This window comes from Mesoplodon bidens, assembly GCF_964165515.1.
Source record: "Mesoplodon bidens genome assembly, chromosome: 5".
In the NCBI taxonomy this organism is placed as follows: domain Eukaryota; kingdom Metazoa; phylum Chordata; class Mammalia; order Artiodactyla; family Ziphiidae; genus Mesoplodon; species Mesoplodon bidens.
In genome coordinates this window covers 62,407,527-62,423,638 of record NC_138161.1, presented here as the reverse complement: position 1 = coordinate 62,423,638, position 16,112 = coordinate 62,407,527, and the positions used below count along the sequence as shown (strand labels likewise).

The 16,112-nt window shown below is 40.0% G+C and overlaps 1 protein-coding gene across 2 annotated transcripts in view; it reads right to left on the bottom strand.

Annotated features, from left to right (window-relative positions):
- The window catches only part of GAP43 (growth associated protein 43), a 93,325-nt gene extending 77,906 nt beyond the window's left edge, over nucleotides 1-15,419 (bottom strand). The window contains exons 1-3 of one of the 2 annotated variants that reach the window (XM_081234281.1): nucleotides 7,628-7,672; nucleotides 5,194-5,266; nucleotides 3,893-3,968 (exon numbers count right to left, since the gene is read on the bottom strand). Coding sequence is in view for 1 of the 2 variants with exons in the window: in XM_081234280.1 (XP_081090406.1) it covers nucleotides 15,284-15,313 (30 nt within the window). In the remaining variant the exon portion in view is untranslated. Of the gene's footprint in view, nucleotides 1-3,892; nucleotides 3,969-5,193; nucleotides 5,267-7,627; nucleotides 7,673-15,283 lie in introns of those variants that run through there. The other variant, XM_081234280.1, reaches the window with a different exon arrangement.
- Between the last annotated feature and the right edge of the window lie 693 nt (nucleotides 15,420-16,112).

Below are 16,112 nucleotides of genomic sequence, written 5' to 3'. Positions count from 1 at the left end.
GGCACCACTTGGGTGAAATCCAAGTCTGTGCAGTCTTAGCTCTGTGTGAGATATCTATCAGGTGCCTAATTATAAAGTGTGCCAGAGTGGGCAGGTTCCATGATTAATTGGTGGGAATTGGGCAATGTTTGCCTTAGACTTAACCAAATTTTGCCATCACATACAACTCATTAGACACTGATATTTGGTCATATGTGTAGGCTTCATTTACTCAACTTCTATTTAATGGGAGCCTATTATGTGCAAAGCATTGAACTAAGGCTATATACATAAGACAATAAATGAAACATGATTCCTACACGAAGGGAGATTTTAGAATAGCAAAAGAGACAGACATGTAAATTAATATTTATAATAAAGTCTGTGGAATATTGTAGTATAGGCATGTACTAGACACAATGATGGCACAAAGGAAAGATCAACATATCTGCTTGGAGGATCAGGGAGTCTCCACAAAGAAAAAAACAACTCCAGCCACATTGTGGAAATACATTAGAAAGGTGTTATGTAGAAAAGAAGGGAAAGGAAGGTATTCCAGGCAAAAGGAATAGTGTTTAGAAAGGGGGAAAGGATGAAGTAACATGGGTTGTTCCATGAAATTGTACAATTACAGTGGAGTGTGGGATGTGAAGAGGGGTGGATTTTGAAGTTTGAAGAGATAGGCAGGGATCAGAAAATTAGCAAGTAAATTTTTTAAAAATCAGATTGAGAACAATTCTTAAAGAAAACAAAAGAAGCGGGGTGATGTATTAGAAAGTAACCTGGACCCCACTCAGATGGATTTGTAACAGAAGGCCTCTCAAGTAAAGAGTAAGAGAAAGAGCATTCTGGGTAGAGAGAGTAATACACGCAAAGGCTTTGAAGAGGGCATGTGTTTGGTGTGTTTTAAAAACTAAAAGGAGACCAATAGATTTGGGGAGCAAGAAGGGTTTGATTATAAGAAAAATTCAGAGGAGGGGGCGAGTCCTGGATTATGTAGACTTTTATAGGCCTTAGCAGCAATGAGTTTGGTTTTGGTTCTATGTGGAATAGGAAGCTATCAAAGGTTTTTAAATAGTGGAAACACATGATCTGATAGAAACTTTTAAAAACTTTTTTAAAGCTCTTTCTACTGAGGGGAGAATGATTATAAAAGGTTGAGGGTGAAAGACAGGAGATTAAATGGGAAGGCTGTTGTGTCAGTCTCCATGAGAGACAACTGGGTTAGAGATGATAGTGGAGATGAAGAAAAAGGGACAGAGATGATGTATTTTTGAAGTAGAGGGTGATGGCAAAGGAAGAACCAATGGCTATTTTGTTTGTTTTCTACTTATAGAAACTAGAAAAAGTAGTAGCATCTAACAATAAAAGGAAGACTGGGGGAATTAATCAGGGTTCCATTTCCATTTAGATGACTGGATGCGAATGGGGAAGAGATTTGGGAAAAAGAGATGAAGACTTATTTTTAGGACATGTGGAGATTGGGCTCCTGTGGGTCATCAGGACAAGATTTTTAGTGGACAGTTAGATACAAAGCTCTAGAGCCCAGGAAGTAGACTTGGCTAGAGAGCCTGGAGAATTTGAGACCCATTCGTCATGTAGGAGTTGTGGGCACGGATTAGATTAGTCTTGGAACTTTTGTTGACTAAGAACATGCAAGAATAAGGACAAAAGCCTGCATAACAACAACTTTTCAGGGGCAGAGAGAGAAAGAGGAGCCAAGGGAGAAAAAAAAGAATGTGAAACCAAGGATAGAGAAGAGAAAAAACAGTAGAAATAGGTGTTAACGGAGCCAAGAAAGTAAGGAGAAGGCATGTTTCATGGTTTCAAATATCCCAGAGAGGTCATGCAAGATAGCTCCACTTGTCTTTCTGAGAGTTTACAGATCCATCTATTTGTCCTGTACACTCCCTCAGAGACAATCAAACGCGTTTCTTGAGCCAGGCTCTGAACTCGATACCTTAGCTTCAAAGAGTTTGCAAACTAGTTCAGGAAGATCATGTACATACAAATACCAATGGATAATCAAGTAGGGCTCTGTTTAGTGAAGGCTGAATAAACAGGACCGGTAGCATGTGATACTGAAGATCTAAGAGGGGAAGAAGTCACTGGCCATCAGGTAAGCCTTCACAAATGAGATAACTCATGATTCAGGCCCCAGAGTGTGGGTGAAATTGAACTCAGCACCAAGGGGACTTTCCAAGTAGTGGAAATGACAATAAACGAAAGTATAGGGACACTAATACTTAAATTCATGCTAAGTGTGGCTAAGACAAAGTGCCACAGTGGAGGAGGAGCTTTGCTATAGAACATGCTATTCTATAAGTTGGAAAGCCTTAGAGACAATTTAGTTCAATACTTTTATTTTATATAGAGGGAAATGATAGCTCAGAGAGATTAAATTTGTTTAAATTCACAAGTCTAGTCAATGGCAGAGCCAGTAGGAGGTAAGGCAAGAATAGGAGATTGGTACCAGATTCTGATAAACCTTGAAAAACAATTATAAATAAATAAATTAGAATTGATGCTCTAAACAAAGAAAAACCATTGAAATTTTGAGAAAAAGGGGATTGAAAAGTAAGATTAACCAGCAGGCAGTGTGCAAAGATGATGCCAAGAAAGCAGGGAATTTTGGTGGCTATCCAGCCTTTCTTACCTGGGGTTTCTCATGTGAACCACAGAACACTTAAAAAGTGATTTGAGTGTTTCCTCCATTCTGCAAAGTATGGTGTGTAACTAGTACTGGTCTAGATGTACAGGAAAGAGATTAATTCATTACCTACAATTATGGGCTTTAGGGCCTTAGGGTCTTAGGGCTTGGTTCTATTCTAGAATGCTGGTTAGGAAAGGCTGGCAGAAGAAGGAAAAAGACATAAAAGACATTGCAAATAGAATTTGGTAACCGATAGTATGGCTTTCATGAGGGAAGATAGAGTAATTATTTCCATATTATAAGCTGCATAACTGGGAATGCCTGGTGTCTCCAAAAAGATATTGTCAAGAGTAGGGGAGTCAGAGGTCTACTTTAAGGAGAAGATAATTAGCTTAACATGACACTTTCTGAGGTGGTAACAAAAAAATAAAAGAAAAAATAATAATGTTTTTAATATCTGGAAATCTCGGATTATGGGACAGTTAATTTTTCTATTGGTTTTCCTGTGGTTCTCATAGTTTGGTCCTTTATGGATGGGTTTTTACAATATACCTAAGTTCAGTAAAAATAGCAATTTTGATAAGACATTACTTAATAAAATAAACTTCAGTTTATACATGAGCCAATCAATTTCCAGTGACACTAGAATGAGAACATAGAATTATAGAGGCTACAGGAAAACCCATAATTACTGAAAGATACATAGTCTTTTTTTTCACCAAGAATCAAGTTTCTTTTCACTTAAGTGAGGATAAAAACTGAATTGGGTCCTAAGTATGCTTAAGTATACTTAAGTAGACTAGTGCCCAAACTTCTTGGATTCTTTCCTAAATACTCTTATTCGTGGGCTTACTGTATCTTCCAGATGATGTTCAGAAGTGAAGTCTGAGCCATCTGTGGCCTTACGTTCCCATGACAGTTTTCACTGGAGAGCAATGGCCCAATTCCAAACAGTAATTTTATTTTATAACTCCTCCTTCCTTTTCAAGAATAGTCCTCTTCATTTCCTCTTCTATACTGGTTTCACTCCAAAGGGGTAAGGTATGAAGTTCAAGATGAAAGAAAGTATGCAAGAAACTAGATCTTGTTGATGTTTTCTATACAGCTCTCCAGTTAACTGTCCGTCAGTATGGAACACAAATCTGCTGAGTTATCTAAAGCTATCACTCCATATTCTCAGTCAAAGGCAATCAAAGACATGAAGAGCACTGAATTTAGATTAGCATGAAAGATTTATTCAAATGAATACTAAATACCAACCTGATTTCTCCAGAGTAGCTTTCCAAGGCAATAAAGAAAACAGAATCGCCTTCTTTTTCATTGGAGTAAATAAGTCCTTGAAATGCAATGGTTAAGGGAAGATTACAAATGGTGCTTACTCTTCAGAAAAAACTAAGTAAATTACCAAAACTGAATAAATCAAACCCCCAGATCAGATCCACCTAAAGAAAGAGCCAATATTTTTTAAGTGAGATAATATTCTCTCTTTCCTTTTGAAAATCTCAGAAATTTTTAGAAATATTAATCCAGTAAAACTTTGGAAGAAAAATTCTCCAAATGTCTAGCTGAAGATGAAATGGGGGATGTTTAAGGTGCATAACTTTTAAAGTCTCATTATTCCTTTACATCTCTCAAATAAAGATTTAAAGAAAAAGACTTTGAAAGGCAATGTCCACCCTAAATATACTCAATGCTTATTTCCCTTCCCCCGTTAGAACCCCACAAAGAGTCTGGATAGCCAGAGTGGGGCTGCCCTCAATACAATATGGATCTAGAAATCTAATTGCAAGTTAGGTATTTAGAAACCAATAATTTCTCTTTAAAGAAATCCTGCCTTGATTTGTGTGTGTGTTGTGTGTAAATATCAGAGACAATTGCCTCTACTGGGGTTTGAGTAGAACTGTGCAATGCATCTTTTAGACTAGCTGTTGAGGATCTAGTTTGGCTGTTAAGAAGAGCTTTTACTTCTCCGTTTATACTCCAAACTGGTAAAGTGGTTTCTGAACCAAAAAGCAAGTAGGAGTGGGAAGAGGATTTGCATTTTAACAGCCCCTAGTCTAGGCTAGTTCCTAGGCTGGTTGTGCTGATTAAGAGGTTCTGAAGCCACTTAGAAAAGCAGCCAATTCCTGAGTTTGCTTAACCTTTGGAGATTATTTCATTTACTTTTTCTTTACTTCATCTAGCTCTTTTATATAGTCATTAATGGGAAGACATTAGGGTCTTTCAAATTTTCATTTAAAAATAACATTTTGAATAGTTACTGGAACTGGGATTACAAATAATGGATGTAAAGCTAATTACCAAAATTCTACATTTAGAGCAAACTGGTGCATATGGAGACAACAGCTCAATGTTTTAGAAAGTGCCAATTTGCTAAAAATAGATAAATATGATTACTGCTGGAATTAATTTAAGGGCATTCAACATGAGATGACTAATATCAAGGAGTAGCATTTCTCTGATATAAATTCTAGGGAGATGTTTTACACCCATTATTGCCCAATCCTTTTGCAGAAATGAATCCCACAAACCAAAAAGGTGAAGTTAGATCAAAGTTATACCATGCCAAATTAGCAAGAGCATATGGTAGCTGATATTCCTCTTAGTCAGGTGGAACCTGCCAGAGTTCAGCTTCTGGAAAAAAGTGAAAACAATGCTTGTCAACTCTAGCTGTGGAGTTTGCCCTAACTTTTCTATTTTAGGTATAAAAGCTCATGAGATCAGTTATCTGTGTGGTTACTGCTTCCTTTCAGAGTCATCAGTGGTGATAACCCTACCAACAATAAGAATATATAATACAGGCTAAATGAAAACAACCAAAGGGAAAATAGTGATCTACTACATTTGAGGTAAATCTCTCCTAATCCGGTAAGCTTCCTTATTATGGACATACAGGAGACTCTTTCTCAGCCAGTTTACTCTCTCCCTAGATTCACAGGTGTGAGTTTCCAGAAATTGTCTAAATCACGTGATCTGGCCCTTCATCCAGTTAGAGATGATTGTTCTATTGGTAACTAGCTGAACTGAGGAGGACCAGTCAGATTCATTCAGTCTCATTCTTTCTCTCATATTCCCTCTCTCTTTTTCTCTCTCTCTGTATATGTGTATGTACATAGATACATTTCTCTTTCTTAGCTAGAATTCCTAACTGAGAGCCAGAGAAGCTGGGGTTATTAGTAACTGAGTCTTTGAAATGCAGGGCTCCAGAAAGAAAGTCTATGAATTCCTTATGTTGAGGTTCCCAGATCTACTCTGGTTCCCGTAAGCTTGGCTGTTCAACTTCTTAATTTCATGTGATATCTAGTTTCCTTTCAATAGATCTCTTTTCTAGACCATTAAAAGTGGTGTCTGTTACTTGTACCCAACAAAAGGAGACATAAATAAGACAAGTACATGTGTGTGTGTGTGTGTGTGTGTGTGTGTGTGTGTGTGTGTGGAGAGAGACAGACAGACAGACACACACACAGAGACAGAGACAGAGCGAGACAGAGAGGTGGTTAGAGTGAAAGATTAAAGGTGATCATTAACCAACTGTAAATATAATCCAAAAAATAATTGCTTGTCTCTGGACACCTGCATATTTGCAAATTTCTAGTTAATGTATCTTTCTATCAAACTCTATATAAGCCCCCTTTATAAAAGTATTTTTCAAAATATCCATGATATTAATTTTTCTGTGTTAAACTTCTGGCTTCTAGGAAAAGCAAATCTCTTAGACAAACTTGATCCCATTGTTATGCTTAAAAATATTTTCAAATATTATCCATACATTAAGAAATCAGATCTTTTGGGTTGCAAGAATTTATTGCTTGTATGAGAATTGGATAAATTTTGTATTATTAAATAGATAACATCCCAATTAACCAGGGAGGCAGGAGAACTGAAATGTCCTTTGTAGAGATCCTGAAAGTTTAGATTATTTCTGGTATTAGAGTTGAGTTGGAAAAGGCTCAGGACTGTATACCACTTCTGATCAAGGTTAATTCCTGATGCAATGAGAAACCCTGAGGTTGTATGAAAATTGTGCTCAGGTGATCATCTTTGAACAGTGCTTTCCCCAACCAGGCTCCATCCCCATTTTCAATCTCCCAATCAGCCCCACATTCCCCCTCTACTATTCTGCCTGACTGGGTTCTCATGTGATTGATGTGAGCACAGCATGTCTGGTAATCTTAGTGCTGAGAACCCAGTTTGGAAGTGAGGTGGTGGTGAGGAGGATGGGAATAGGGGAGAAGCAGCCAATTTAGCAAGTGGAAAGAGAAATCTAAATGTGCAAAACAGACTAAAACAGAAAAATATAAAAAGAAAAATAGTGCATATTTCTAATGCCTTTGACCTGATCGTTGGGGTCGCATGACAATTTGAATATTTGCTTATTTAAGTTCTGTCACTGAAGTTTTCAAAGGAAATAAACATATGCTATGCTCCCATCCATTAGTATGGTTAATATTTACTCTGTAGAGAATAGGAGAGGAGGGGTAGGAATGGGAAATGTATGTATATTCTATACAGAGAGCAAGGGTACTTTTTGGCATAGAACTGTGAGTACTTTAGGTTTTAATATGTGGAATTCCTCAGCTAATAATACTTTACACTTGAAAAACACATCATTTGCAAAACACTTTTATTTTTACCACTTTATGTGAGCCTCACACCAACCTAGTAGAAAAGGCAAGTCTGGATCTGGAGTATATTCTTTTTTTTTTTTTTTTTTTTTTTTTTTTTTTTTTGCGGTATGCAGGCCTCTCACTGTTGTGGCCTCTCCCGTTGCAGAGCACAGGATCCGGACACGCAGGCTCAGCGGCCATGGCTCACGGGCCTAGCCGCTCTGCGGCATGTGGGATCTTCCCGTACTGGGGCATGAACCCGTGTCCCCTGCATCGGCAGGCAGACTCTCAACCACTGCACCACCAGGGAAGCCCTGGAGTATATTCTTTTTATGTGCCCACTTATATAGATGAATAAACTGAGGCTCAGAAAGATGATGTTACTTACCCAAGGTCACACGACAAGCAATTGGCAGAGCCGGGTCTAGAACCCAGGGTAGGGTTTATTCCACTACAAAGACATGAAACAGGACATTAAACAAACAACATCTAAGAAAATAAGATCTGTAAATAATTAAGGATTGGGAATCTGGAGGGTCACACTCCCATTCTACAACCTGAACTCACTGCAAGGGTATCACTCTGTTCTAAGCAGACAGGAGCTGGAATTGTAACTTTGACCACCACTACCTTGAGAGGAGGACCAACAGAGCTGAGTGTGCATTTGCAGAGAGCCACCTCTCAACAGGTACATAGCTATGATCTTCTGTACCAAAACATATCCCCTAATGGCCCATCATGATGATCCCTCCCTTCCTACATTTATTCCCTCAATAAGTATTTTTTGTTGAGAGGACACTATGTGTCAGACATACCTTAATGTACCTGTTTTGTCTAAGATACCTATTTGGAAAGTTGGAAGGGACACACTTTTTCTTAAAAGTCTCCTGTTATGGTCTTGCCCACTAAACACTAGAATGAGCTGGCATTACTTAATTAGACAAACTCTACTTGGACCTGAGGGGAGGAGAAAAAAAATAGGACAACTCAAAGAAAGAGATTGAAAGAGATTGAGAGCCATGAGCAAGATATAAAATAAGGGTGTGGAGACTGCGAAACACTATTCAACTTCACCAATAGATCATTTTGTCTTACTGTTCTCAAGGCCATGCCAATTTAGTCAGAGAAAATCCACCACTTAGGGTCTGGCAACGAGTATTTTCAGGTAAAGCTGTAGCCACAGTGTGCCCCATATTGGCCACAAGAGGCCTACCTCAGAATCCAAATTCCTTCAGCCAATTCAAACCTAAGAAAGATAAACTTGACCTGATTCTCATTCATTTAACAGACATTTGAGGGACTACTTACCATTCAACCTCCCTTTACCTTCATGCAAGATTTCTCTTTGTGGAATATTATTATGTGGCTAGTTCAGTGGGCAGAAAAGATACCCAAATGAAACTGAAATTAATCCTTGGACGTGGGCCCCTGAGCACAGGCCAACACTACAAACATTTTTTAAAGTTTGTGTGATCAATGAAATAACTAAGAGTAGTGAGGGATTGAGTCAGGGAATATTTGGAATAGCTGTGCAACAAAGCAATAGGTGTAAGCACTTGGGGCCTGAAAGGAAGGGCACGAGAAGATCCAAGACGATGATAACCGTGTGTCTAACCTGGGACTCTCCTACCCTCAGAGCGTGGGGCTGGTACACTGGTTGGTGGACATCAAAGGGAGGTTTTCATATAGTACCAGTTATACTAGTTTGGAGCAACACAGTATACTTGGGCTCATTTTGCATTTTCTGTCTGCTTTCATTAAAAACTGATGGTTTTCCTGCTGTATAGCACAGGGAACTCCACTTCGCTGTACAGTAGAAACTAACACAACATTGTGAAACAACTATACCCCAATTAAAAACAAAACTGATGGTTTTCATGTCTATAGGTCAATAACAAGAATCAATGATGATTAGCTCCACTTCACAATTTGATGCCAATAGATTAAAAAAATATCTAGTAGTGCTCCATCCATTTAGACATGCCACAACTTATGGAAAGACTGTAAACCTAGTTCTGTATTCATTTAGCAAACAGAATATCCACAGTTAAAATCCGTTACTTTATGTGCCAAGCATTGTGGTAGGCACTGGCGATAGAAAAATAATCAAGATTTCACCCTTTCCCTTAAGCAGCTCACAGTATGGACACCAGTATGTGAAAAAAACAAATGTTGTATAGTGTAACAAGTGATATAATAGTGATTGTACAAACTACAGTGTGGTCACAAAGAAGGCAGAAGAAAACGTAACATCAGGGAGGACAAGAATGGCTTAAAAGAGCTAACTCTTACTGGGGGAGTGGCAATTTTCTATTCTGAGAGGGAAATGATATTTTCTAGGCATAGAGCAAAGACATCAAGGCAGGCCTGAAATACTGATGTAGTGTCGTTGAGAGAAGAGGTCCTTGAAGATGGCACTGGAAAGATAGTCAAGACTAGATCATGCCAGAAATCCCTGGCCGTCCAGTTGTTAGGACTCCATGCTTCCACTGCAGGGGGCACGGGTTCAATCCCTGGTCAGGGAACTAAGATCCCTCATGCCTCGCAGCACGGCCAAATTAAAGAAAAAAAAAAAAAAAAAAAAGGAAAACTAGATCATGCAATCCATGCTGAGGAGTTTGTATTTAGCTTACTGTTAACAGGGAATCGTTAGAAGATTGTCAGGAGGGAAATAATCTGATCAGACTTGTGTTAGGTAAAGATAAGAGCAATGCTATTTGCAAGAACGGAAGGAGAGCAAGATGGAGGTAGGGAGTCCACGTAAGAAGCTATTGTCTTTGTCCAGATGGGAGGTAATGAAAGTCAGAATCAGCTTATTTGTGGTGGAGATGAAAAAGCAGAGGATGAATTCAAAATCTTTTAAACTAGAATCAAAGGATTTCATAACTAGATTTGGAGACTGAAAGAAAAGAATACTTTTAGGATCACTCCCATTTTCCTAGAGTTTGGAAGCTGTATAGGTGCTGTTACAGCAATAAGGGTGGGAATTTGGAGGAAGACTAAGTGGTACAAAATGGGAGACACTGAGTTTGACTTTGTTTATAAGGAGCATAGGTGTCTCTGAAATATCTAGACAGAGATATCTATGGATCAGAACTCAGGGGAGAGATCCAGTCTACAGATTTGGAAATCACACAGGTGGTTACAAACTCTGGAGGTGGATGAGATCACCTAGAATTAGAGCGTTGAATAAGAAGAGAAAGGCGTCAGGATAAATAACCAGGAGATAATTGATATTTGGGGAGGGAGAGAGTGAAAGAAGCCAGCAAAGAAGAATGGAGAAGGACTTATCTGAGAGGGAGGAGAAAGAGAGAACTATGATGGGGCCAAAGGAGGAGACAGTTTCAGGAAGAGGAATGGGCAACAATACAAAATACTAAAGACATAACAAATGAGATGTGAACTAGAGAGTCACTGGATATGGTGTCTTTTCCAGAATATGTTTCAACAGAATTATGGGAACAGAAGCCTTATTAAAGTAAATGGTATAGTGAATGGGGAGTGATGAAGAGGAGGAATCAATGACGAGCAGAAGGAATTACTCTCTAACAGGAAAAGGAAGTGTAGTAGGCACTTGACAGTCCTGAAAGACTGGCAATTTCTAAGCCAAGACTCATACTGCAAACCTCAGAGAGAAAATTTTCTTACATTTGTACTGACCTTTGTTTTCATATCAATTTTGTTTGGTCCCTACCAAAACCTTTAAGGTAAGCATAGTGGGTTTTTTGTTTGTTCATTTTTTTTCTTTTTTTTTTTTTAGTCTCCATACTATAGGGAAATTGAAGCCCTAGATTATGTGATTCAGTCAAGGATCACAGAATCAGTAAGTGGTATAAACTAAGGACTCTCAGCACAGTGCTCTTCCCAATACCACAGAGAATGTTCTGAAGATCAACACAATGGTGCAGGGGCAACCAGACCACACTTCAGAAATTCAGAAGGGAGAATTCCTGCCCACAATCACTTCTTTGATTGACAACAGACATGACTGGTTGCCTAAATGCCTCTACGACCGCTAATAGGGAAATGATTAGGTAAATGCTGTATCTTCTCTTTTGATGACCTGAGTATGTGCATCCTTTGAAATGTCCATTTAATATTAGAGGAAGATTTCAGACTTGTCTTACTTTATCAATATGAGCAAGGGAAACATTTGGTTAATATATACACCTACCATTGCCTCAAAGACACCCCCCCCTTTTCCTTATGGAGGCAGGTAAAACTGAAGTATGTAGATTCATCAGCCCCAGTTTCACTATGATGGAGGCGAAGGAGACCCTAAGCTACTCTTCCTCTCAGTGAGCAGGAGTGCTCCCTTTAGCATAAAGCATGAATGGTTTTCTGTAGTTTTGCCAGCTCAGCAAGAGAGAAAGTTAACCCTATATTTTCTTATCCCAATTGCCTCAGCATAGGTGGGGAGCAAAGTGACAGACTGTCAGCATGAGAGAGAAGGGATCATCGTGTATGCACCTTGGCATGGGTTAGAAGGCATTATAGAGTCACCAGATATTAATGCATTTCTAGATTCAGCATTACTTCTCTAAGATCCTCTGCGAGTCTAGATAATTTGGCAGGAAAAAAATGCCCTTTAAATGATTCCTCCTTCTGTTTAAATTTGGAAATGTGTGGTAGAAATCACCACTTAAATAAGAAAAAAAAAAGAGAACAGTTTCAATTATATTAAGTACGATGCTTCCATTTAATTAATTCACTTAGTCCCTGGGTGACACTGGGTGTGGCTCGGTGAAATTTAGGAGGAATCCAATTTATCACTAGGAGGAATCCGCACCAAGCAGCAAGCCAGCATCCTTCCACACCTTTCCAGCACTGCAAGGGAAAAGCGCAGCCAGGTTGGAATTCTGAACCACAGATCCCGCTAAGATGAGAATCGTTTGTTGTATGTGGAAAAATGCAGATGTTGATGGGGGTTGAAGGCATGAGGGCTAGAAGGGCTTCTTGCTTGCGCTGGTGTTTTTTACTTCGATTACAAATTAAAGTCTTTATTTTTAAACAAAAGAAACACCTCACAGTTTTCTTGCTTTGTGGACACAGATCTTTCAAGTTTTTCATCATCTGTAAAATGCATGGTAATTAAGCTATTTAAAGTTAGCCCCAAGACATTTGAAAAATCAGAAGCCAATTAAATGTCAGGGATTCTTTTATCTTATTCCTCCTTTGACCACTCCTTTACCATCTTCTCCTCTCCACCCCACTCCCATTCTCTTCTTTCTGCTATAATAATCTATAGTGGTAATTAATGGCTAATAAAGATCATTTATGCTTTCTTCTCAGCCATTAGCAATGTATTACAACTTGGAAATCCAGGATGGCTTCTTTATGCAGCTCAAGTGGAAGAGGAAGGAAGTGCAATCCCTCCAGCCCCCTCCCACGTTTCTGCTGGATTTCATGGGTGTGGCAGAGTTTAGACCTTTGCAGGTTTTTGCCCTGGTTTTATTCCCTATTAAGGGCTAGGGTGATGAATAGATGGCAGAAAAAAGATAAACGCAATCGGATTCTGCCATGAATGATATAGGATCATTTCACCCACAAGCACAAAACCTGTGTGAGACCTAAGTACTCAGGCTATAGAAATGCCAGTCAGTGTAGTGTGAGCCCACGCCCTGAATACACCATTTCCTTTAGTCTGACTTAATGGCATCCTAAATACTGACTTATGTGAATGATACACAGCAGTGGTCAGTAGGGGACATGACCATTTCACACAGAAGTACACATGTATAAAATTTATGGCAAAATCGGATTATTTCTATACCTTTCAATTTTCTGTCTTGAATATGAATTATGCAGAAACACATGCCGGCATATGGAAACCACACAGAGTACACACATGACTGTTGTACGTAAAGTATGTGGATACTGTACACATTTACATGTGAAATTCTCCAACTCCCTAAACACACAATTTCGGCTTCATCACTTTGCACATATCCTAGTGAATATTTGGGGCTGTCAGTAAGAGGACCCAAATGAAGGCAGCTGTCCGCTTTTGGGGAAGGGAATTTCTTTAGCCTCAATTCCCTTTCGAAAAATCATGCTTGGTTTCCTTTGTCAGAGGGGGCATGTGTATACATGTATATGTATACATAGGGTGGCAAAAAGTTGTAAACCAGCATTTTTTTTCTTCCCCCAAATTAAAGCTTTTTTAATGAATAGCATTGTCTTCCTTAGGGCTCCACCTTCCTAAATTTTATTTCTGCAGCTCACCAGGTGGGCAACCTCAGAACATTTCCTTGACAGTGTGCTTAACCCAGCCACCTGTATCTACTGCATTTATGCATTAGAATGAAGGAAAGCAAGGAGAGGAAATGTCCTGGTTTGAAAAATGAGCCAGTGGAAGCATCAATCTCCGGAATCATATAGCAGTTTAGGGAAGTGCTACATGTAAGACTCTCAGGCTCTTCCCCAAACACCCTTACACAAACCACTCACAAAACCCCAGGTGCCTGATACTTTATCTATCTATCTATCTATCTCCCTATCTATCTATCATCTATCTGTCTATTTATTTTTGCCCTGCCTCTCCACCCTCTCCACTCACTGCTCTGAGATTCTGCTTCTGTCTCCCTTCCCCTTCCTCTTCCTTCTTCATCCCCACTACCCCGCCCCCTGCCCTCCACCCCCAGCCCCCCTTCCAGGGCGCTGGCTAAATGTGCAAAGCTGGCAGCCTGTTTCTTCTCCACTTCTCCCTCCACCCCCTTCGAATTCAGCGAGTGTATTACAAATTGCCCCCTATGCAATACCTGCACAGGAATAATGCCCAAATCCTATCTCTTGCACCCCACCCCGAAGGCAATCAACGTGCAAAGGTCTTTTTTGACCAAGAGCGCCTCGCCTCGCAGGGAGACGCACACACACGTACAAGCACACACTCGCCCAAATCTCACACCCATTTTTCTCCTTAACCTTCGCCAATATCACTCAAACGCGTTCCGGTCAATGTTTGAAAGCCCCCTTTGCAGAATGCCGCGGCACTGTCGGTTGCTGCAAAATACCTTACTGGTCGTTCTTCCCCACCCTCACCCCAATCAAGTTTCTAAAATGTCTTTCAAGAAATAAGTGAGCAATTTGAAATGGAAGAAAAACCTGAGCAGTGGGGGAGAGAGGGAGGGGACTCTGATTCTTGCTTATCTTGTTTGTGTCCTTCTTCCTGAAGAAAATGAGTCACCATGCTTATTATCCGGAATGTTAGTCCGTCTTTGGTCACTACAATTCCAGGAAGGATGCAAAGGAAGGGCCGAAGAGACCTGATTTCCAACAGGTAATACGCGGCTCGTCTTTCCCATCCCATCGGAGCTCGAATCTCCTAGGGGCGTGGTCCACCCTCTCCTCGGACCAGCTGGTGCACAATCGGCTGCTGGTCTTGGGAAGGGGGTTTTCCCCTTCTACTCGGCCAGTTTCTCCCCCCAGCCCCAGTTGTCTCTAGATTCTCTTAAAAAAAAAGAAAAATCTCCCAAATTACAGTTTCATTCATTCGTTGAAAAATAAATTAATTAATTAAACCTTCACATGTGTTTCCATTAATACCTGCACCCATGTGAAGCTCATGCATGTAGGAAATAAGGCTTCTTCCGCAGCACATGTGAAAAAAATTGTACGATAGAACAAGCAATACTCATAGCTGAATATTCTTTCAACCCTGCTTTTTGCAAATAATATAAAGGATTGCCTCCCCATCTTGTAGGTAGAGCCCACGTCTTCTCCTCCACACCCATTTCCATATCCACATCCGCAAAACCAGAAACCTAAAACGCTGAACATTTACTAATAGCCAAAAAAATCTTTTTTTTTCTAGCCAAACAGGCGTATTTTTTCTAACCTCATCCTAATTAGTAGCAGCATTCCAAAAGCAGACTGTGAAAGAATAGAATAAAAGCTGGGATGCAAGCATCAGTTACCATATGCTAAGGAAACACAAGCACCATGGCCAGAGCAGAAGCGGTTCAAATATTTTTTCTACCTTTCCAGGGAAATATTGCACTCTGGTAATTTCACAACAGCAAGAAGTAAAAATCTTTAGGTCTACCTGTTTGGTTCTTCTCATACAGCACAGCATGGTCGTATCGTCCCTTGCCTTCTTCCTGCCTTCTCTCCTTTCCTCCTCTCTTTCTTATTCCCCCCCTCTCCACCTCTTTTCTGCTCGCTTGCTCACTCGCTCTCTCGCGCTAGCGCACTCTCTCTCCCTCCCTCTCCCTCCCTCTCTCTCTCTCTCTCTCTCTCTCTCTCCCTCACACACACCAGGGCAGTTAGCAGCAACTGTAAGGTCCACAGCTATTGCTCACCGCACATGCTCTCTCTCTCTCTCTCCTCTTCCCTCTCTTCCTCTTTTCTCTCTCTCCACCCACTCACTGCCTATCCCTCTTTTTCGTCCCTGTCTCTCGATCTCTTTCTCAGAATTGTTCACTAGCTTTCAATGACTAATCACTTCCCCCGGCCCCACCCCCATTCTAGACAGTCACCCCCTTCCAGTCCCCTGCCAGCCTCATGAATATTTAAACATCTCCAATCTGGACCCAATTACCCACCGACTTTCCCACTGCATTGAGAGGGCTTTGGGGTAGCTGCAGAGAAGGATATTCCAGACCGTTCAGGAGAGTATATGGAATATGTTTTAGAGAAGAGGGGCTTGAGGAATGCTTCTATTTCTTTACTAACTCTTTTCTCTTCCCAATATCATAAAAGCAAAGGACAGCTATTCTGAATGAGTAGTCAGACCTATACAATATGTTATATCTGCTATTTAGATTTTATGCACAGTTAATCATTGTGAGGGTTAAGTTCTCTCAAAAAATGAAAGATCATGTGAATATCATATCCTGTATGTACTCAGTACTCATATAACTTAAAATAAATAC